We start from the raw sequence: 22075 nt of genomic DNA, 5'->3' as shown, positions 1-22075 counted from the left end.
CTATAGTCCTATAAAATCAGTCGTTCTGGCTTGCTGCAAAACTCAAGACAGCCCTCTGCAACTTCAAAATAAAAATACAGAACTGACAACTTCATTTTATTGAATGAGGAGAAAAACAGCCAACAGGCAATGAAATGCTGTACGAGAAAACAGAACAAGAATCCCTTTGGGTTCCCAGGCAGCCACCGTGACGGCCAGTTAGTCCTGGCAGGTCCAACCAAGGTGCTGGAAAGCTGAATACACGCCCGTGCCCACCAGCCCGATGAGTGCAGCAGAACCGATGGCCCCTCTACTTCGATTTTTTGGCTCTGGAAAAAGACAGATTTTATCAGTTCAGCAGCAGTACCTGGCTCTCTCATCCAGGCCGCTCCCAGCTCTGCCGCACACGACCTTAACTTGCTGCAAGCGTGTTCAGCTTTGGCTGACCTCGCCCTCACCTTCAGAAAGGAAAGCTGGGGAAGTGCTGTGAGCGTGACAGACCCGAACCAATACAAGTGCACACTTGGGATGAGCCCCCCGCAGTGTGGTTTGCTGTGACTAGTGTGGGAAGCAGCAGATGAAACTGAAGAGGGAGCAGGAACTAGAGGTTACTCTAATAATAGCCCAAACTTGGTACGCCTTGAGATTAGAGCTCTTGCTATTGTCAGGCAGAGCACAGTGCAGCGTGCAGTCTGTGCGCCTGCACCCTCTGCTCTGCACCCTGACGGGAGGGAAGCTTTGTGCTGCCTCCTTGCCAGGAGCTGGAGAGGAGGCTGCAGTTTCCACAGCCCTGCTGTGCCGCAGGATGAGGACCCACCTCCTGTGTAGTAGCCGTAGGCATAGAGGATTCGCCCGATGATCCAGGCAACGCCGAGCCCCGTGGCAATCCGCTAGGAGGAAAGGAGAAGCGTGTAAGGTTTTGGAGGTTTCTTGCTGGCACCTGCTCAGCTGTTACAGCTGCCCTGCTCCGAGAAGGGACCACAAACTACAGCGGGGGTCCTGACCCAGCTGGGAATCAGCCTGGGAGAAGGGGGTGAGTGGTGTGGGGACCCAGGGTGAGTTTCAGATCGGGTCCCTTTCGAGGCACCTCTGGGGTGCCTGTGATGTGCTGCAGGGCCTTGCAAGCCCCCCTCCACTGGTGCAGGCAGGTGCACAGGTTTCCCTGCTGTGGATTTCTGCCCTGCCACTTCATTTAGAGCTTGCTGCAATGTGGCTTGCTGCAATATGCTTCAGTTTGTCAGATCCGCCTGTGCCACTTCCTTCCCTCTCCGAAAAGGAATGTTCAAGATGGACCCGATTTGTCTGGTGGTGGTAAAGAAGAAGCTCCTGGTTTTAGGCTCTCCCAGATGAACTGCCTCCTCAAGAGCTGTCTACCTCTTCGATTTAAAAATAATCCAGGCTTTTTTTGCATCCTTCACACACCTCCTTTGGTGGTGAAGGTGGGTGGGAAGATCACAGTGTTCCCCATCTATTTTTGTCAGAAAAACTCTTTTTAAAAGTGTGTTTAAAAAGGAAGTGACAGGGTCCCCATCCTGTACAAAGCCAGCTGCTGAGTGGCCCTGCTGTGAGCCCAGCAGGACCCTGCAGGCTCGGGAGAACCAGGCAGGGTCAGAGGGACCCTCCCCAGCTGTGGGCTGGAGGCTGTGGATGCTGCAGTTTGTCTAACAAGCCCCACTCAGGGGAAGGAAAGGGGCCTAGAGGCTGCAGTAGCGGCAATGATTTATGAAATTCTTGTGGTTCCCCTGCACGAGAGCTCGTACCACTGCATTTTCAGAAGGGGCATGGCCGTGCAGGGGCATGTGGCTGGGGAAGGAGCCTGGCTGCCTCCACAGGGGCGGGCTTGGCCTCCTGCCTGCTCTGAGTCAGGGATTAAGGGCAGAGTTCAGTCGTGCAACCCTGTGAGCTAGTCACTTACCGGGTGGTAGATGCCCCCAGTGGCTAGGAAGAACAGGAAGGAGGGATAAACTTCCAGTCTGAAAATGAGAGAGGAGGTTACGTTTGTTCGGATTGCTCGTAGAGAGAACATCTAGGCATGCAGAGAGCTGCGAGCATCCCTTGTCAACTGATGGGCCTGGCTGCTGTGAGCCTCCACGCTGAGGAGAGCTGCTCGGTGCCGTGGCCAGAGATGGAGGCACAAGGGAACTTTTTGCGCAGGCTTTCAGGGACTTCATCCCTGCCCGTGCCTCTGTCAGGCCGCCCCCCTCTTCTTTCCACTTTATGCCCGAGCTGCTGCTAAATGCTGCCTGCCACCAGCTGCCCCAGGAGCTGCTGCCCCAGCCTCCCTCGGATGTGCTCTGCCCCGCATTAGCCGGGTGGACCCTGACCACGAGGAGCCAAGGGCAGTACGACAATCGCACGCGGCACTCACGTGTTCTGGTGCGCACGCTGGATGCAGTTGAACATACGCCCGTGCTCAGGATCTGTGCTGTACATGGTGGGGTACTGTCAAAGAAACACAAGAGCAGAACGTGAGCAACGCAGCCCGAACTCCAGCAGCGAGGTGCAGGCCCTGTGGCACCTCTCCCGGGGAGCCCCGTTCTGTGCTGCTGCCTCTAACACGGACTTGCTTCAAGTTAGAGCCTCACACCCTGCCCCGCGGCCCACAGCAATGTTGAAACTGCTGCTTGCTCCCGAATGCTTTTGTTCCACTGAGATCCCTTTGCTCTCAATGCTGCGTCTGCCTTCTTCGCAGGGAAAAAAGGCCGTGTGGTTTCTTGCCTGTCAGTGTTTCCGGGCTCGAAGCCTTCTGCTTTCAGCCGTCTCAGCTCAGTGCCAAGCGCCTGTTCTGCCAAGCCCTGATTTCTGCTGCGCGTCTGCTCCAGTTTGGAGAGCCGAAATGTCGGCTCCATCCCTTCTACATCCACACGGTGGGGTAGGAAGTGCCAGCGGGGCATCCAGAAATAAACTAGGTGGCACCGAGCTTATCTGTAGCACTACAGCCTGGGAAGGCAAGGCCTGTGTGCCCTTCTGGGCCGGGGAGGGGATGAAGGAGGGGTGCTGCAGCCAGGCTGCGCTGTCCCTGCTGCAGGAGGAGGGGATCCCTCAGACGGGGATCGCTCAGCAGGGCCTGGGGCTCTCCCTCCCCACCAGCGTCGGAGCTGCAGCCCCTTCCCAACCCCTCTGCCCGAGGAGAGGAGGACTCACCTCCACGTTGTACTTCTTGCGGGCCTTTGCCACCTTGACGGCGAGGTGCGTGACCAGGACGAAGCTGGCGGCCCCCGTCAGGATGACGTAGCCGTACTCTTTGGAGAGAGCTGCCATGGTGGTGCTGGGAGGAAAAGAGAGCCCGTTACTACTGCAGGGGAGGACTGGAGCAGAGGCAGCTCAGTGCAGGCAGAAACACGTGTGTGTGTGTGTAAGAACTGCTGAGTCCTCCTAGCACAAGGACTGGCTGAAGGAGAGGAGAAACTCTCAGGGATTTTTTACCTTTTGGTGCCTGCTGGGCGTTAAGCAGAACAACCCCTTGCAATTCCTGCGCTTGCAGGAATTTCTCCACAGCCTGGCTGGAGACCAGGTCAGCCAAATTATGGCACTGTGCAAAGCCCTGCTTCACCTCCAGCCTGAGCAGCGCAGCCAGTTCTTGTCCCAACACCTTAAAAAGCTTGCAGCAGAACCAGGAAGGGGACAGAGTGGCGCTGCAAGGGTGTTTAAAGATCTGCAACAGCTTTCATGTGAGGAACAGCCGAGTAAGTCCAGACTCATCTCGGAGAGCAGACAAGCAGGACTGGTATTCAATGAAGTCTGTAAAAGCTAAAGAGGGCGGACAGAAACCGGTTGTTTGCTTCCAAAGTCAGAACTCAGAGCCACCAAATGCAGCCAGGACAGGGATTCAAAACAAACAGAGGTGTTTTTTCACGCAATAAAATGGCCAGACGAGCGACGCTCGCTCCCAGCAGCTTCAAGGAACGGGCTCGGAGTCACAGAGAGCAGCCCCACCACCATCTGGCAGCGGTCCCCTTGCACCATCCCCACCTCTGATTGCGCCCACGTGAACGGAGCCTGTGCTGTGTCATGCACAGCACCAGGAGGCAGCGGGCACCTCTCTCCCCAGCACTAAGCCGATTCCCTCTCCAAACCAAACCAAACCGCAGCCCGTTGCCGTGATGCAGCAAGGTTCTGGTGTCTCTGGCGCTGTCCCACCAGCACGATCTGTTGGCACGGGGGACAAACGTCCCTCCTGGAGGAAGCAGCGCAGCCAGCCCTCCTTCTGCACCAGCACTGCTCAGCAGGGAGCAGGCGATTTAATTTCCCATTTGCGCAGGGATTTTGATCAAGACAACAGCTGGCTTTGTCCACGTGAAGTTTGCTCAAAAATTCTTAGTAAGCATGCTGAAAGCTCTAACTAAGACAGGTCAGCTGCACCCGCGTGCGACAGTTAGAGGCAGTTAGAGGTCACGCTGTGCATACAGCCCCTTCCTGCCGCACAGCGCAGCTCCACGGTCGCATTTCCCCCTTCAGCTGCCAGGCTTGGAGAAGCCCCACGCGGCAGCAAGGACCGGGCCTTTCGCCGTGCTGCGTCCTTTGGAGTTTTACCTTTTCTCTCAGTAGCAAAGGGCGCAGCACAGCGTTAAGCCAGGGGTTATAAACCTGCTGCTGGACCTTTGCTACCGCTGCGGAACTACGCGGCGCCTTTGCTCTAGCAACCAGGAGCCAAAGCGATTCCAAGCCGATACCTGCGGCTGCTCCCTGCTGCTGCTGCCTCTCACCAACCTTTGTCTGCAGCGCAAGGACTCTGCCCACGAACACCGGCGCCCTGCACAAGCCTAATTTTGCATCTTCCCTGCGGCAACGCTTGGGCCTGGGTCCGCGGGGGATGATGCAGCACGGCCGGAGGGCTGCGGGAGAGCTCCCAGGGAGCGCTTTCCCCCCGCAGCAACGATTCCCAGCAGGCTCGCCGCAACCACGCCGCAATAAGGACTCAGCAGGGCCGCCCCGCCTCCCCTGCAGCCCCACACCGGGCTCTCGACCCTCCCCGCAGCCCCCCGCAGCCCCCCGGCCCCCTGCCCGCACTCACCCGCACCCCGGGGCCCGGCTCAGGTGCGGTGCGGAGCAGCCCGGGGCGGGAGCGGGGCCGGGACCGGGCTTGGCCGCGCCCCGAGGCGGAGCGAGGGCTGCGGGCTCCGTGCTGCCCCCCAGGGGGCTGCGACCTCTCCCCAGGCCGGGGGGGGATTTTGCAGGCAGCTTTTGGGGTGCTCTCGTGGTGCTCGTGCCCTGTTCTGTTCCCTCGCAGGCGGTGCCGGGTGGGGAAGGCAGCCCCTCACTGCTGTGCGCTGTGCCAGCGATCCGCGGGATCTCGCTTACACCCCGCAATGTTCTGGCCCGGGGGGAGGCACGAGCCCCTGTCAGCACCGGGGCTGGGTGTAAGCGGTGTTTTACCTTAAAAAGCAACGCAGTTGTAGGGAAACGTGGTACAGAATGAATTAGGAGGTGGACTTTTTGGTTCTGAACGTGTCCATAAACTGGGAACCACCACAGCGGGACAGGGCGCGCCTTTTGCTGTTTTGGGTATAATGGAGAAGCCACCAGGCCCCAGGGCCCTAAAAGTCCCGGGTTTAAGCTCTTTGCTCACACGCCTGCCTTCCCACAGCAGGGAGCTCTCTGGGCTGGCCCCAGTCTGGCCAGCAAAACCTCAGTGAGCTCCCTGGCTACAGCACAGCTCCGGGCCTCTCCTGCATCTCCGAACTCCTCATGCCTGTCCCCGTGACAGGGCAGGCCGCACGCTGACCCTGCTGTCCCGCAGCCTCGTGGTAAAACAGGAGCGTAAATGCTGCTGGGGGTGCATGGCTCTGTCCGCACACCCTCACCGAATGCTCTGCCAAGGTCCCAGGTCCCAGCGGAAGAAGGAAGGCGGAGGCAGCACAGCGAGTGAAACTGGAGCACAGAGATTTTCATCTCTGGCAATTTTATTTCACTTCAAAAAAAAATAGCATCTAAAGTGGGGCATAATGTGGGAAATCATCCAGGAAGGGCCTGCCTTCAGTTCCCAGGACGGCGTTCGGAACGCTTTGTAGGGCTGGTCCTAAGCGACCGCGTCTTCCTCCTCCTCATCCTCCTCCCCTTTGGAAGTGTGCAGTTGGTAGATGACGGCACAGACGCCGGCCAGCCAGGCCACCACGGTGCCAGCAAAGAATATGCAGAAGCCAACGAAACACAGGAAGATGTAGTCCTGCTTGTGCAGCTGGGTCAGGCAGCTGGAGTGCAGCTGTACCTCGGCTGCAGGCAGCTTCCAGGCGCGGAAGGCTTCGGGTGTGTAGCAGGTGATGTTGTCAGCATCTGCAGAGAGAAGAGCAACGGCACGGTTCTTTTGCCTGTTTCTAAGGCATTAGTGAGTAGGAGTGCTGCTAGAAAAAGGACGGAGCAGTTTGCTAAATTGGAAAATTTCGCCACGCTTCACAGCCTCCTCCCTCCACAGCCCAGGAAAAATCAGAGTTGCACCTCTGCCAAACCACAGCTGCCGGAATGATTTCTGTGGTGGTGTCTCCATGGGAAAATATCGATGGTCGGATTATGGGATCGTGACAAACTGCTATAGCTCACTTTTATTTCAATAGAAGAGCACTTGTAGGTTGCTTCTTTTTTTTTTTTTTTTTAAATAATCTTAGCTTCTGAAGTGACAGGGCTAAATTGAAAGAGGCCCTTGGAGACTAGAATAATGAGGCTTGCATGCAGGGAGTCAAGTTTGAAAACTAGAGTGGTTTGCAATTAGGCATAATCTCACCTGCTTTGTGAGAGAGAAAGAGGAAACTCATTACTGATTCGGTTGCACTGAAGTAGTGACTGTGTCCTGTCGTATTCTAATACAACAGATGCTGGCTTTTCCCTCTGAAGTCAGCAAAGGCTGCTTGTGGTGGAAAGCACTGTCTCCTTTTTGTTTCTGTAGAAGCACAGCGTGCCTTTGGCCACAGCCCTCTCCTTCACCTGCAGTTTAACACCCTGCCAGCCACAGTTACGGCGCCAGGCATTTCGTGTATGGAAATGGGTCAGCAGGGAGCAGTGTGCTCACAGCTCCACCGAGGTCAGCAGCAAAACTCCTGCTGGCTTCCACAGCAGCACCCTGACTCTTCCTGCAGACCCTGGCCAGAAGAGGGGCTGACTGGGTTTTAACCCAGCTTTTCAGCATCGAGCAGAACTGCTGTAGCAGGACTGCAAAGAACAACGGCCTCCCAGGGGTGCTGCGCAGAAACAAGGGCAGTATTCAAGGTGAATGAGACACTGCAGGAATCGGAGAGCCCAGGACTGGAGGGGCTGCACCAAGGAGGTGAGAACAGAAGCAGGAACAGGCTGCAAACATTGCCACAGTGTGGAGGGGGGTTAGCTGCCTCACCTGGGAAATGCACGTTGCTGTCTGCCATCCAGGTGATGAAGACCAAAAAGGAACAGTTGCAGTGCCACGGGTTGTCACTGAGCCCCAGAAACCTCAGGTTGGGCAGGTCCCGGACGGTGCTGGTGTCCAGGAATGTTAAGCCAGTCCGGCTGACATCCAAGTGCCTCAGCCAGGTGTTGTTGGCAAAAGCATCCTTCTCGATCGCTACGAGGTTGGGGTTGTCCGAGATCTTCAGCACCACCAGGCTGAGGAGCTGCGAGAAGGTGCCGAAGGTGACCTGCGTCAGGTTGTTGAAGCTGAGGTCCAGGTAGACGAGCTTGGCCACGCCGATAAAAGTGAAATCCAGGTCATCCCCTAAGAGGTTCTTCTGGCAGTCCAGGTAGACCAGATCAGCCAGGAAGCTCAACTCCACCGCCGGCAGGTAGGAGACGTTGTTGGCTGCCAGAATCAGCTGCCTGGTGTCCAGCGGGATGGCTGCGGGGAACTCCTGCAACTGTCGCCCCGTGCAGTTCACCTCCAGGTACCCGCAGCTGCACCCGCTGGGGCAGTGCGCGCTCCCCGCTGCCAGCCCCGTCCCCAGGAGCAGCAGCAGGAGGAGGAGGAGGAGGAGGCCGAGGGGCCGCCGTCCACCTGAGGGAGACATGGCCTCCCGCCTCACGCACCGCTCAGCCCTAGGCGGGCAGCGTTACCATCGCCGCGGAGCCGTCCCTGGGGAAGCGCTGGGACTCACCTGACTCCTTGGCACGGCGCCTGGCTGGAAGCTGAGCTCCCGGCGGGTTTTCACCTCAGAGCGCTGCGGGGTCTCTGCAGCCACCTGTGGGGAGGGAGGAGGGGAGGGGAGGGGGGGGGCGCCATTTTACCTCAGGGCAGCTTCTCCCCCTCAGCCGCGTCCCCAAGGGAAGGGGGCCCGCCGCCCGCCGCCCTCCTCGCACCTTCCTCGTCTCCTCGCACCTTCGCCTCCTCCTGGCACCTTCCGAGCCTCCTCGCAGCTCCCGGGGCCGCTGCCCGCCCGCAGGGGGCGCCTCAGCCCCGCTCAGCCCCGCTCCTCCCCCGGCCGCCGCCTCCCTCCCGCCTCCCCCGGCCCCTCAGCGCCTCACGCCGGGCGGTTGGCCGTTAGGGGCGGGGCTCCCTTCACTCCCGCCTCTTAGCCACCCATCCCCGCCGCTGATAGGCCGGCCCCAGCCGTCCATCACGCCGCCGGCCAATGGGCGGCGGCGGGGGGCATTTTGAAGCGGCGCGGCGGCAAGATGGAGGCGCTCACCTTCCCCCGCTACAGCCCCGACGACATCGTCACCTACCTGCGCGGCCACCTCCTGGCCGGCGCCGAGGCCCGCGGCCTCACCAAGGCCGACCTCTTCGCCAACCCCAAGGTGCTGGGTTAATGGCTGGGGGCTGCGTTCCCGTAACGGGGCGTCAGGGCTCGAGCCGCCGCCGGGGGGGGAGTCGGGGGGTGTGTGGGGTCGGTCTCGGTGGTTAATTACCTCAGGAATTAGCCGGGGGGGTGCTGACCCGCCTCCTCTCCCCTCGCAGCCTGAGGTCCTGCACATGATCTTCATGAGGATCCTGCAGAAGGTGTATGGGATCCGCCTGGAGCACTTCTACATGGTACGTAGCTAGTTGCGGACATAACAGAACATAAACAGAAAAAAAAATCCTGCACTTTCCACACTATGCGTTCAATTGTCTCCCTTTTATCTTATCTGGCAAGTAACATTCTGTGTTTCTGTCTAATCAAATGAACAGGAGCTTAGAAATCCCTCCTGTCTTGCAGAATACCTGGTATAGGGCATCTTGTGTGTGTGAGGATTTGTATTTAATATGTTCATTAATATGTTCGTTATGCCTCATAAGTGAGGCAGCTTACAATGTTTGCTGGGGCAGGACCAAACGTGTGCCTCTGCATTAGCCGTCAGCATTACCACCACAGGCTTCTTTCAGTTTGGAAGAACCTTCCTAGGAAAAGGCTCTTCGCTGAGGCAGTGGCTGGGAATGCTCCCCAGAGGAGTAGTCACTGCACCCGGCCTGCTGGAGTTCAGGAAACCTTCAGGCCACGCTCAAAATACAGTTTAATTTTGGAGTGGTTCTGTGTGGAGCCAGGAGTCGGCCTGAGTGATCCTCACCAGTCCCAGCTGTGGGTATTCTGTGGTCTGTGAGGTGCTGCTGAGGCCCTGCTGATTTGAACAGCCCACCTGGTCTAGAAGCTAGCTTCGTCCCAAGTTGCTTGTAGAAATATATAGTGGTTTTGTGGGTGTCCTCCCTCTGGGTATTTTTATTTTTGTTTTATGGCGAGGAGAAGGCCTTCTCCCCAAAGGAACTAGAGGACATGAAGAGCTCACTCACTACGGTAAACTATAAGAAAATTTTCTGTGATTAAGCTGTGGATTTCAGCTGTGGATTCTTCTCTGATATGCTGCAGGTGCCAGAAATGTCTGTAAGGCCTCAGAGGGGCTGCACAAGCCCTGTGGAGGGCTGTTAAATCTCAAGGTGTTATCTCTGGCCTTGAAATTATGTTTTGTCTTCTTGGGCATCTGGCTTTGGCCATTGCTGAAGGAGGGTCTCTTACAAGGACCAGTCTAGAAGGAAAGTAAAATGTGCCTTTTGTGTTTAATCATTTCCACCTCTGAAATTGAGAAGAAGGCAAGGAGAAGTGCAGTTAGTGGGCTGGGCTAACTGATACCTTGTTGATTAACATTTAACTTACCTTGTTTCTGCCAGTCAGGAATAGATTCCTGACAGCAAGAGTAAATGGTATTGTCTTGTGCTGGTTTTGGATAAGTTGAAAGGGAAAATCATATGTGCCTGTGACAACTTAGTCCTTCAGACAATAACATCAGCTGGGATATTGTATTAATGTGATTTAAATAATCAGAAAAAGCAACAGTGTACTACTGTCTTCTTCTAAATTCTTTATTTTAAGAGTTTAATGTTTGGTTTTCAGATCTTTAAAGAAAGAGACAGTCCTGCTGTTTGTTAGGTGTCTAATGCAGAGACTGTTGTGATTCTATTTTAAACAAATCAAAATGGTGGATTTAAATTGAATTCCAGCATTTGTGGTGGTGTTGCTTTAGGTATTGTTGTCTCTTTCAGTTTTGACCAGCCAAAATAGACACTGAAAATAATCTGCTAACTAGATAATATCCTTCTGCTTCTAACTTGTGTTCCCCAAGGATGGGGAAACAAGTATCTGTCTGTATGCTTAACCTATTTGAATGATTTTATGTTGTGGAAGTCATCTTCTGTGGTTTCTTGTAAGTATTCTCTACTGACGTGTTGACTCTTTATTCTTCAGATGCCCGTCAACGTTGAAATAATGTATCCGCAGATATTTGAAGGCTTTCTACCTGTTTGTAATTTGTATATTCACATGTAAGTACAAGATAGCATCTGTTCATTTGTTCCTCCTTATAAAGGTTCCATTTACTAGAAACTTTTGTGGGTAGTGGCTCTGCCACTTTTTGGCTCTGAGTGAAGTGAAGTCTGCAGATAAATGAGAGACAGCAATGCTGTAATGCAGGGTTATTCTCAGCAGGCAGCAATCTTGTCAAAAATAATGTATTAGCTTAACTATATCTAGCCTCCTGTGAGGAGGCTTATTTTAGTCTTATTTAAAAACAAACAATAAAAACCCTAGCCATGCCCCCCAAACAAGGTGGGGTATTATTCTGTTCTTTTACTGGCTAGAGGTTCATTGTTACACCTGGCAGAGGGATCTTGGGTACCTGTTGCATGAATCTGCTGTCTGAATTCTGTTTAGACTCCTTTGTTGAAATGTGTGCTAGTTTTCCCCTTAAAACAGAGATGAAGCTTCAGATCTGACTCCTTTAGTTAAGTGAAGGAGTTCCTTAATTAAGGTAAAAAGTTGATCTAAAGGCAAGTATTTTGTCTATAGAATTCCTTATGAGATACTGTAAGAATACCAGTTTTTAACACTGATATCTAGTCCTACTATTTATTCTCCTGAGACATATTGTGTCATGTGTTTGTACATGTGCTCTGGAGTGAGAGGACAATAACTGTCTTCAGTAAATGTATATAGCACAAAAAGCGAGTGCTGCTGACTGGAAAATAAGGCTGTATTCTGTTTCCTTACAGGGAGCGCTTCCTTCCAGTGTGCCGGGTTAATGACTTTCAGATTGCTGACGTTATAAATCCAAGTAAGTGAGTGCATTGTCAGCCTTGTGTGTCCTAGGGTGGATATCTAGATATCGAGGTGCTTTTTCTCATTTGGCGTAGATGGGTGTCTGCTCCTCTGCTCCTGAAGGTGGTCTTTAGACGATGGTTCTAGTGAGTGGTTTTCCACCTTAGTCCCTATGTAGGCTTGTCCAGTTAAATAACTGAGGAGAGTCCTGTGTACTGGTCTTGTCTTTTGATCTGGAGAGCAAAGTGTGACAAGCTTTTAATAATGTAGGGATAGGTGGTAATGAAACGCATATGGCATTCCGGAGTTGCTAGGAAGAATATCTTATGCCAGTGCCTAGAACTAATTACATTTTTGCTTCATTCTTTCCAATACCTAACTTTGGTGATTCTGGTGCAAAGAAACTCAGTTCTTTAGAATTGCCTTCTCTATCACTTCTGTGTCTGGCTTGTCTAAGACATTTGAGAACGTTGTAATCATCTTTCACGCAGTTCACTGGGAATAGAGCCAAAATGTCCCTGCAGTTCTAACAGCTAGCTTCAGTTAGCCAGAGTTACAGTGAGGTTCAGTCTTCAGGGCTGTAGTCAAATATTGACGCTCGCTTAATTGTGGAGCTGTGTTACTAGTCTTTCTACTAGGTGCCATTTTTATTTGTTAAGTAATGTAGAATTGCTGACACCTTGTAAGTTCATAGCTTGGTGCTGCTTTTTGTGTGGTCCATGAAACCTTTGCAAGGTAAGCAGGGAAATAGTGAACTTGCATGTTTTTTTTGTAATTTATCTCTTCTCTAAACTGTGTTTTGCCCAACTTCTAGGCAATTGCAATGGAGGTGGAGACCAAAATAGTGATGTCTGGTTGTTTCCATTTCAGAGGCAAAGAGGACAGCTCGCTTCTTGAGTGGCATTCTCAACTTTGTGCATTTCAGAGAATCCCGACGTGAGACCTACTTGGAGCTGCAGATGAACTATGTAAGATTGAGTGCATGTTACTCCAGGTGCTTCCTTAAGTATATTTAATGCTAACCTACAATTGGGAGCATAGAGGTAGGGGATTTTTTTTAAGTGTGTGTAAAATAACACGAGAATCTTAAATATAGCTGAGCAATATAGGAATGTACCCATTTAATATTAAATAAAACTTCTTGTACAGCTACATTAGACATTATAAGCGTACACAACTACTGTAAATGGCTTAAGAAAAAAACATTGCTGTGCTCTTAAGGAAACATCTCAGTTAAGAATAGTGAGTTGATGGACTAGTTGATAATGTTGTAAAAGTTTCTGTATGGTACCATGGCTGCATTTCCACTTAAGCTATCATCTGAGTTTTTTCCAGTAACTTATTTGATTGTTCAGTTCAGCCTTGTAAGTGGAGGTTTGACAAATCACTTTGAGAAAATATAGATGTAGCTCTTGTTGAGCTGAAGCTAGGGCTGCAGGCAGTTTCTTTTCTGAATATCTCAGTAGTTCAGGGATTGTGAATGTTATGTGAAATAATGATGAGTAGAGTTCTAACAGAACTTGAGGAAAAACTATACTCCTCTAAAATAAGTCTTCATGAATTCTTAACTTGCAGAAATTAGCTATGGAGAAACACCAGCAACTGGAAACAGCAAATCAGGAGGCAGCTGTGAAGCTGGAGAAACTGAAGTAAGTGTGAGGAGCAAGTGTTGTGAGATGCAGTATTTCTTGGCTTGCTCAGTGTGTGTGCACAATGGGACGCCTAAACAGGAACTGGCTATTTGATTTCAGTGATCTGATGGAATTGGCTGATAACAACTGACTTCTTTGAATTTGATCGCAACATTGTGCAGTTCAACTAGTGCCCAGAATCCCCTTCCATCTGTTGGAAAGCGCTTTTTAGACTGCGAGAGGCATGATTGCATTCAGTAACCTGTTTTTTGGTGTGTGTGTGAGACTAGATTGCTACAGATAGTGGGATCTAAGTGCCACAGATCTAAGATGCTGTGAGTTGAGATACTAATTAACCTTTGATAATGGGAGTGAAACTCATAGCTCATTGTCAACATTTTTCTTTCAATTGACAACCATCTCCTCCAGCAAGTGCTGTCACCAGGTGCATCCACATGCCTGTGGTGGTTTCACCCTCCTTGGCAGCTGAACTCTGTTATAGCTGCTCTCTTACCCACCCCTCCTCAAAGGAAGAGGGGGAGAAAATATAATGGAAAAGGGCTCAAGGGTTGAGATGAGGACAGGGTGACAGCTTGCCAATTACTGTCTCATGGGCAAAACAGGCTCAATGTAGGGAGACTAATATATAACTTACTGCCTATCACTAGCAGACTAGAACAGTGAGAAACTAAAAACAAACTAAAAACATCCTTCCTCCCATCCGCCTCCTGCCTCCTCCTACTGAGCAGCACAGTGGAATGGGGACTGTGGTCAGCCCATAACATTCTCTCCTGCTCCTTCAGAGCCACTCTGCCCCTGCTCCACATGGGGTCCCTCCCACGGGATTCTATCTCTTCCGAACTAATCCTCTGCTGGTTAGCCTCCTTGGGAAATAAGCTCATAAGTGCAGAGATGTTTATGTTGTGTTGCACTCACCCTTAAAGAAGTAGTTCTACTGGTATTAGGCTAGAAGAATTGCTGGCAGGAAGTTAAAAATGTGACTTTAGGAGTATGTAATTGCTTTGGGAGAATATTTTGTAAATTGGGGGACTAGGATGAAACTTTCTTGCTGTTATAGTTGTTTTTTAGTGAGCTGTTTTTATTGCTTATATAGCTGTAGGAAGTTCGTCTTTGACTTAATGGATGGGTAAAGTTGCCTTCCTCAGTTATTTGACGTGGGTGCCCCATTCTCTGTTTCAGGCCATTTAGTCATACTGACTGTGTCTTTGCACCATTAAGTTTTGTTTTGCTTGTAGGTAATAGGATGAAAAGATGGCTAGTTTCCAAGATAGCTTTCTGTTTAGAAAGCTCTTCCCTGATAACTGCTCCCAGTATGCGCAAGGCAGGAGGTTTTCTGGCTAGCAGTAGTTTTATCCCAATACAAGCTGTTTCTGTGGCATGTAATATGCAAACACCGTAAATCCAAATAAATTGGTAGAAGTGTTGTGCTTTTGTACTTGTCTTTATTTAATGTTATCTTAAAATTTACAGTCCTATATTAAGCCTGTATCACTTATTTCTGAAATAGCTCTTCAGAGTACGCTTCACCACCAAAGCTTTGTAAGCAGGGGAAAATAAGTTGTATTAATTTCAGGCTGCCTTAACCTGATCCATGATGTTGCTGGCTATAAGCTCTTTGAAAGAGTGTTTTATCTGCTGTACACTGCTGACCTGACTATAATGATGCTGAAACTATCCGACACCTTTACTTTTTGTTTAGTACTGTTCCAGTTGAACAGCAAGCAGAGTTCAAGCAGCTGTCAGATGACATTCAAGAACTGGAGCAACTGCTAAGCCATGACTATCGTCGGAAAACAGTATGATATCTTTGTTATCCTCTGAACTGCTGCCATTGCTTCTGATCACGGGTGTTCCTTATTTCTATTCATTCTTTGGGTTTGACCCCTGCTTCTACAAAGAATAAAAAGGACTTTGGTTTAAATCAGAAAAGGTCATTGCAACACTATGTCCTGTCTAATCCCTAGCATTACCTGTGAGGAGTGTGAAACATGCATGATATCAGAAGTGTATTCAGCTCTTCCTTTTTGAAATATGGTATTGTGTTGACTTGAGAGGTCCCTGTAGTAATCTTAGAAATATGATGCGTATGTTTCTCAAACTGTTTTCTTTCTGAATTCAAAGAAGGAACTGGAGGTGAGCTGTGGCAGGAAATAGGATGATGGTAGGAAATACGGTCACCCCAGTGGAATGACTAGCAAAAAGAGTAGGGTTGATCATAGGGTGGGGTAACTTTCCAGCAGCGGCACCTTTCACCTGAGATCCCATAGGTAACCTTTTCAGCTGCGTTAGAGTGAAAAATATCTGATTAGTATTTTTTTATTACTTTAAGCCATGTCACAATTTTTAATAATATTAACTATGTGCTTGAATTCTGTATGACTGGTGGCCTGGTGTTAACTTTTCTCAAAAATGGTGCCTTTTAGACTGCAAATTTGTATTCTAGTCATGGTGCTCCAAAGAAACTATCAGTGGATCTCTCATAGACAAATCAGTGATAGAAGGGCAAAGGAGCTAGTAGCTGTAGAGATGTTTAAACTTGTTACTTTTTTCTCAGGCAGCTTTGCAAGAAGTGATTTCACAAAAAAAGTCAGATATTACAGAGAGGACCCGAAAACTGGTAAGTACACCTCTGTGTAGGCCTTAACATAAATCTGTGTTCAGCTAATAGATTGGTTTTCTTTCTAAGATCAGATTATTCTTGGAGCTAGGTAATATTAATATTGTGGTGATTACTAGCTGTCTTTTCTTTCAAAAACTGCTTCAGCAGTTTTTTTTTTTCTGGAAACATTTCTGCAGTAGCCTGCGTTGTTACTTCTTTAAAAAGCCCATCCTTGCAATGTAAAGCTGTACATTCAGGAAGCTCATCATGGGCAACAGTTCTGAATGTTTGAGAGGCTACAGGCTAGCTTACATTCATAGAATGGCTAACGAGGCAGCCACTGAGCTGGCTGGAGAGAATTTAGGAGGTTTTTGAGGGGTTGTATGGGAGGGTCTGTGTAGGAGCGATCTGCTAGCCATGGGTGTTACCTGGAAGGACTTTTGTGGAATGCTCGTTAAATACTGTTCTTGCAACTTAGTGCTGTACCACTGTAGACATGTTTAGGGAGCAAAGTGGACTATTAATTGTTTTGAGTGAGAATGTTATGATATTTATTTAAAAAAAAAAAAAAACAACTCTGAATAAACTTCCTAATGAGGAATGGCTTACAGAGGAAAAGAATGTGTCTAGCCTTAAGATCCTGACAATTCTGCTTTACTGTTAGCAATGTAAGTGAACAAAAGTACATCTTTGTCTTGAAAACTAGAATGAGCTTAAAGTGACAATGGCTACTTTGAAAGAAGAACAAGAGCAGCTAAAATCAAAAATTGTGGAGAGTCCAGAGGAAATGAAGAACTATATGGAACTGATGAAAGAGACTGTCAACAGACTCAAGAAATCCAAGGTGAGGTTTTTCTTCCCTCTTCCATGTGAGGAGGTATTCGATTAGGAAGATGCATGTTTTAATGAACTTACATAGTCTTCAACTGGTTCTTGAATAAGTTATACTTCTAGCTAAAAATCAACATACTGGTGGTTAGTCTCAAATGAAATCAAAACTTCACAGAAAACTGCAGACTTCTGGTGTTTTTTTTCCTTTTTGAGAAACGAAGTTGCAGTCACTGGTGCTTAGTCTTAAGAATAATTGTTTACTTGTGAAACTAGGTGTATAGCTCTTGAATTTATTCTTTCCTAACTGCTTGCTCTGGAGAGATGCCAGTATTTTTGGCAGCTCACAAATGTTCTTAGATTTAAAACGGTTGCTTTATGCTACCTCTTTTCTCATTCATGGTTTCTGGAATTGCTGTCTGTTTCTACTATTATGGTGAACTCTGAGCTCTCTTCCTAGTGTTTTTGTGCTTTTTTTTATGGCAATGTCTATTTAAAAAAGTTTGTTCATGAGCACTCATGAATCTGTGAAGCTTACCTAACTTTCTCTCCCTCAGGACTTTTGTTCCAAAACGTGGCACTCTTATCGCTGTAATTCCAGATACCTGTTTGTTTCATATAACTCCTGTTTTTGCTAGTATTGAACTTCTTCACTGTACAGTTTTTCTGTCCTCATAGCTTTTGTAGTAAGCTGGCTGATTCAGTGTAAAACACTTATGTCACTTTTCCTGTGTTTTTGTTTACAAAGATCTAATTTCAACAAATACACTGGAATTAATATTTAGTATGTTAAACAATGAGGGAATGGGCATAAGTCAGTATAAATTAGTGCTGTATGAAATAACTGCTGAATTCTTAAGTTGTTCTATTAATACTTCTTTTAAAGGAAGAGGTTATTGAGAAATACGAAGGTTACCGAGACCTAGTTGAAGCTCTGCCAGCATGCCAGTCGGAGGTGCAGTTATATCAAAAGAAGATGGAAAGACAGGAAAAAAATGTGGAGATACTGGCCAGTGTGTTATCAGAGGTTTGTATTCCCCTTAACCAGATACAATGTGGGTAAGTTTAATATCAATCCAAGTCAGGCAATCAACAGTAAACATCTGCTTTTTGAAAGTGTATCTCATCTGCCACCAACAGAAAGAATTCAGATTATGAAAAACGTCAGTAAAACAGATGCTACTTTGCTGTATGTCGCTAACTAATGTACTGTTGACCATTTTTAATAATCAAGCCTTTGTTGCCATAGAAACCTGACCTAAAATAGTTAGAACTGTCTTGGGGTTGTTGGTAGGAAATGATGGAGGAGGAAGAAAAGCGAGACCCAGTTTCTTCTGCCTATAGGATAGAAACTAGAGCAAGAAATTACCACTTCAGGACTATTTCACATCTGAAGTGCTTTAATTTTACTGATGTTACTAAGCTAGACTCTGACTGGTGAAATGGTTATCTTAATAAAGCACCTTGCTAGGTGCTACTCAACTGTGAGAATGCAATTGTTAAGAGCATTTGGGGGAAAAAAATGTAATCTTTTGGGGGTGTTCGTATAACATATTCAAATTACAGTTGCCTAAGAGTTACAGCAGACCTCCTAGTAGCTTCTAGAATTGACACAAGTAATAGGATCTTGTCCATTCACATGTATTTCTAATCAGAAACTGAAATATTAGAGGGAGAACTGGTTAGTAATCTCTTAAAAAGCAAGAAGACGGTTCTAATCTTAGTCAACTTCTAACAGGATATATGGTTTTATTTTCCCTATTTAATTTGTCTCTTTACTTTTTACATGCTGTAGGTCAGAAATCTGGAGGACCAACTTGAGAGTGCTCAGATAGAGCTGAAAAAGGGGAAGACAGATGAAGTGTCCTTGAAGAGGCTGGTCACTGCAAAACATGAGAGGCTGTCTACAGCTGAAATAAGGATAGAAAAGAAGCGTGAAGATGTTGAGCAGTATAAGCAGTCTGTGTTAGAGTATGGATGAGTTGATTTTTTTTTTCTGCCTGGTGCTACTTTATGTCTTTATGTGCTACCAAAGTTCATGTCTGGTACAAGTGTGTAGCTTAGCAGTAAGAGGAAAATGAGTGATGTAGGATAGCTTTGCATGAAGACCAGTAGCCCTGCAGGCAGGGACTTGGTGTCTCAAATCAATAATTGCAATGTGACTTGACAGCAATTCTTTTATTGGATCACTAATTTAATTTATAATGCTTATTCTGGATTCTTTTATCTTCTTAAAGAGAATGTCACATTGGGATAATTTTCCAACATATCAGACTTCAACAGAGCCCCATTTGCCTTTCATGAATTTTTCATAATTTCCCTTGCCACTTTTGCTCATTATCAAAGATGTTCAAGACCCATGGGGAAATGGGGCTCGTATCTCAGAGGAGTATTATCCTGACATGATGCTTCTAAAACAAAAGGAAAAGTGTCATTTGATCAAAGCCTCTTAGCCCATCTTCTCTTCTACTGTATGCTAAAGGCAAGTTGCACAGCAGTGTTTACAGCGCAGCGGTCGCTTCTGCAGTAGCAAACTGCAGTGTTGTAAGGTCATGGCTTCACTGCGAGATTTGAAGTGCTGAACTGTAGTAGAGAAAGCTCATTGTATAACTTTTTTTTTTGGTACACTGCTAGGAAATGAAACATGGAAAATTATTGGCTGGGGTAGCTTAACTGTGGTTGAAAATAGCTTTTTCCGCATAGCTGAGAGGAGCAACTAAGACTTAATCATGCGGAAAGGCTTGTGTGGTGTGCAACAAGGCAGCAAGATTCCCAGGCCTCTTTTGCTCTTCATGTAGGGTATTGTATCAGCTAAAGGATATTGGAAGGAAAAGTAGCTTTTAATTTAAATAAGGAATGAAAATAATACCATCTAATGCTCTTCTATACTAAAAGTTGCTGCCAATTTGTTTTTAATGTGTTAGATATTTCCCTTGAGAATTGAAATTAGATGTTTTGATAAGAAAGGGGAAAGGGAGTAACCTTGGTTTGAAAACAAGTTTTCACTGATGAATAAGAGAATGTGTCCTGATTGTTCCCTTGAGATAAGGAAGCTATAAGTAGGCTTTCACTAAGTTTGAGTGATTTCAACCATTCTTTAGAGAAAGCAGCAGCTAAAATTCCAACTGTAATTATTGTGCGAATGTTAAATATAAGTTGGTAAGTGTTTTACACATGAAATCAGAGCCGATCTCCTGTTCCCACAGTAACTCTGCTGATTACATGGTAGCTCCCAATTGAAGCTATCTCAATTTACCTGCAAGCTGGGGTGAATTTGGAAATTGCATGCATGAATCTATGGGATAGAGCTCTAACTTGGTGGGAGGGAGTCTGAGGATGAGGAGAACATGTACTTAATGCTTCAGTGTAATTCAAAGTCAACCCTATCGCTTTTGCCATAGACCAGCGGGTCCCAGGCCAGAGCTGGCCTTTAGTCAGGGCTTTCTGCTCACATCTGTTCTACATGGTTCAGAGGTTGGAAGATGCAGTGTCCACCTGCCCGCTGGCTTGAGCTGGGTCAGTTCCATTGGAGTCCTTTGAGTTGTCTTGATTGGCAGCAACTGAGGATGTTCAATGTATTGCTGTAACTCCATTCTGAATTTTACTTCCTGTACCTATGCTGTTCTAGGTTAAGGATCAGACAAATTGGTTGAATAGCTCCATACTAACTCTTCTCCCACTTCTAGGTATTGCAACAGAGTTCAGGAAAAGAGAGGTGCTGTGTATGATAAAGTGACAGCAATTCACAATGAAATTCAGCAGACAAGGTTCAAAATTCAGCAGCTGAATGAGAATGCTGAAAAAGAAGAAATGAAAGCCAAAGTGAGTTGTATGGTTTCCCTGGCTATGTTTTTTTTATGGGGAAAAAAAGCAGAAATCCTGGTGGGTTATAAGTAGAAGATGAGTCTGCTTTTAGCATCTCCTTTTATCTGCTCATTCCTGAAGTACCATCTGTGTTGGGAGGACAGGGTTAGCAGTCACTGAGGCAGAGGTCTTGGTGATACAGATTAATATGGAATGGGGCAGTACCAGTGTGAGTACTGTGCTAGTGCTGGTGTTTGACAGCCTTAGAATTGTGTGTGTTAAACAACATGTCGTAATACTGGGGTTTTTGCTTGCAGCTGTTCCTATTCTTAGATTGTTTTGTAACTTTCCTGTATTCTGTGAATATTTCCTATGCCAAGGACAACACTTTAAAAATCACTTGTGACCACCAGGCCACCTTCACTTAAGGTTTATGCTTTGTAAGGATTTAAGTTGGAATTACTTTTTCTTCTTCCTAGGAAATATACCTAAACCTGAAGGCTGGACTGGAGAAGCGTCATGACTCTCTCATAAAGACAGCAAAGAATTATGCAGCCTCAAGAGAAGATAAAATTGCTGAACTGCAGAAGGGGCTGCTTAGCATTCAGAGTCCTAGAAGTAGTTCTTGAACCTGCCTCTACTTGTATTCCACTTGCATTATATTTGTCTTCGTATCTGAACTCAGCAGCTTGTGCTTTATGTGCAATGGGTGATTATTCCAGGCAAAACCCAACTTTCTCTAAAGCCGTGTCAGGACATATTTAGCTTTCTAGACAGATCCTGATGCTGTGAGCTTCTTAATGTGGGTAAGAAAATGCTCAGTTTCACCTGTTTGTATTGTTTTGGTCGGTACCTAATTTGAGCAGTAATACTCAAGTCTTGACTTTTTTTTTTTTGCCATTTAGACAGAATTCTGCTTTCTGTAGGAACTGTTATACAAATTTTAATCTTGGATGACCTGTCTTTTTGGGCTGGCCTGAATGAACATACTGTTCAAGATAAGGCAGTAATAGCTGGTATTCCACGGACACTACTGAATTAAATCCTGATGGAGCAGAAGCATCCATGTAAATGTCAAATTATTCTAGTCATATTGGTGACTGTAAATGTTTAAAGGTGTCGTTTTAGTTAACAGGTGAGTACCTCTAGATGCTGAAACTTGTTTCTACTCTGCGTAGTATTGGACCCTCATCTGTGTTTGGGTGCTTAGTACTTTTAAAATAAAAAAAGTTATACAGATAAATATTTGTAACACCACTTGTGGTGGCACTCAGCTTGCCATAGTGTTTTGAGAATGTTTTTGGTTACTTCAAGAAATAAAATATTGATTTTTTTTAAAACAGCTGATACAAGGATATTTAACCCTATTTCTGTTGTACTTTTTCCCTCCCTACTTTCCAACTGACTTAGCATAACATTCCAAGTGGGAAATAAAATTTGGTTTGTACACTTGTAGGAATGTGTACTAAAAGCTTTCATAATGAAGGGGGGAGGATTCAAATCTGTATAGACAACATCTTCCTGACTTGTGTAATTCTTCAGCTTCTCTTGGAGGTGCTAGCAAGTCAGGAACAGTAGGTGATCTTCTGAAGCTCTTACTGAGGCATTAGACTGTTCTAAGGTTTTTCTTTGAGTTTTCTTTTTTACATCATAGCACTTAAACTTCAGTGAAAGTCCATGTTAATCTGCAAATTTTAACCTAGTACAAAGTTTCTGGTACAGCTTTCCTATTTCCACCACATACAGTCTTG

The 22075-nt window shown here is 47.3% G+C and overlaps 3 protein-coding genes across 4 annotated transcripts; 1 reads left to right on the top strand and 2 right to left on the bottom strand.

Annotated features, from left to right (window-relative positions):
• Nucleotides 1–83: 83 nt before the first annotated feature.
• On the bottom strand, nt 84–5086 carry MGST3 (microsomal glutathione S-transferase 3). The gene is made up of 6 exons (XM_082766560.1): nt 4994–5086; nt 3124–3247; nt 2348–2421; nt 1895–1952; nt 797–869; nt 84–308 (listed from the first exon to the last, which is right to left on the bottom strand). The coding sequence occupies exons 2-6, from the start codon at nt 3238–3240 to the stop codon at nt 199–201; spliced, it is 432 nt and encodes a 143-aa protein (XP_082622686.1). The 5' UTR covers nt 3241–3247; nt 4994–5086; the 3' UTR covers nt 84–198.
• Nucleotides 5087–5935: 849 nt separating this feature from the next.
• LRRC52 (leucine rich repeat containing 52) lies at nt 5936–8279 on the bottom strand. 2 transcript variants are annotated; one of them, XM_082766014.1, is made up of 3 exons: nt 8236–8279; nt 7304–8117; nt 5936–6252 (listed from the first exon to the last, which is right to left on the bottom strand). In XM_082766014.1, the coding sequence occupies exons 2-3, from the start codon at nt 7944–7946 to the stop codon at nt 5999–6001; spliced, it is 897 nt and encodes a 298-aa protein (XP_082622140.1). In that variant the 5' UTR covers nt 7947–8117; nt 8236–8279; the 3' UTR covers nt 5936–5998. The 2 variants fall into 2 exon arrangements, with proteins under 2 accessions (XP_082622140.1, XP_082622141.1); XM_082766015.1 differs by lacking the exon at nt 8236–8279 and having other exon boundaries at nt 7304–7956; nt 8034–8096.
• A 265-nt stretch (nt 8280–8544) lies between these two features.
• On the top strand, nt 8545–21517 carry NUF2 (NUF2 component of NDC80 kinetochore complex). Its single transcript, XM_082765790.1, has 13 exons — nt 8545–8673; nt 8834–8908; nt 10593–10669; nt 11396–11457; nt 12312–12409; nt 13017–13090; nt 14793–14889; nt 15648–15710; nt 16399–16536; nt 17407–17547; nt 18316–18491; nt 20207–20342; nt 20804–21517. The coding sequence occupies exons 1-13, from the start codon at nt 8551–8553 to the stop codon at nt 20951–20953; spliced, it is 1410 nt and encodes a 469-aa protein (XP_082621916.1). The 5' UTR covers nt 8545–8550; the 3' UTR covers nt 20954–21517.
• Nucleotides 21518–22075: the final 558 nt, after the last annotated feature.

This window comes from Aythya marila (genome assembly GCF_965140915.1).
Source record: "Aythya marila genome assembly, chromosome: 8".
Lineage (NCBI taxonomy): Eukaryota > Metazoa > Chordata > Aves > Anseriformes > Anatidae > Aythya > Aythya marila.
Note: the sequence above shows the minus strand (reverse complement) of the source record. Positions and strands in the feature narration are given on the sequence as shown.

Excerpts from the sequence above, each read along its gene's own strand:
- MGST3 (XM_082766560.1), bottom strand. The coding sequence starts at position 3,240 with ATGGCAGCTCTCTCCAAAGAGTACGGCTACGTCATCCTGACGGGGGCC. Across the intron at positions 2,422-3,123 it reads GCAAGAAGTACAACGTGGAG|TACCCCACCATGTACAGCAC; the intron begins GTGAGTCCTCCT and ends TTTCTTTGACAG. Across the intron at positions 870-1,894 it reads CTGGGGGCATCTACCACCCG|CGGATTGCCACGGGGCTCGG; the intron begins GTAAGTGACTAG and ends CTTTCCTCCTAG.
- LRRC52 (XM_082766014.1), bottom strand. The coding sequence starts at position 7,946 with ATGTCTCCCTCAGGTGGACGGCGGCCCCTCGGCCTCCTCCTCCTCCTC. Across the intron at positions 6,253-7,303 it reads CAGCAACGTGCATTTCCCAG|ATGCTGACAACATCACCTGC; the intron begins GTGAGGCAGCTA and ends TTCTCTCTGCAG.
- NUF2 (XM_082765790.1), top strand. The coding sequence starts at position 8,551 with ATGGAGGCGCTCACCTTCCCCCGCTACAGCCCCGACGACATCGTCACC. Across the intron at positions 8,674-8,833 it reads ACCTCTTCGCCAACCCCAAG|CCTGAGGTCCTGCACATGAT; the intron begins GTGCTGGGTTAA and ends CTCCCCTCGCAG. Across the intron at positions 12,410-13,016 it reads TGGAGCTGCAGATGAACTAT|AAATTAGCTATGGAGAAACA; the intron begins GTAAGATTGAGT and ends CTTAACTTGCAG.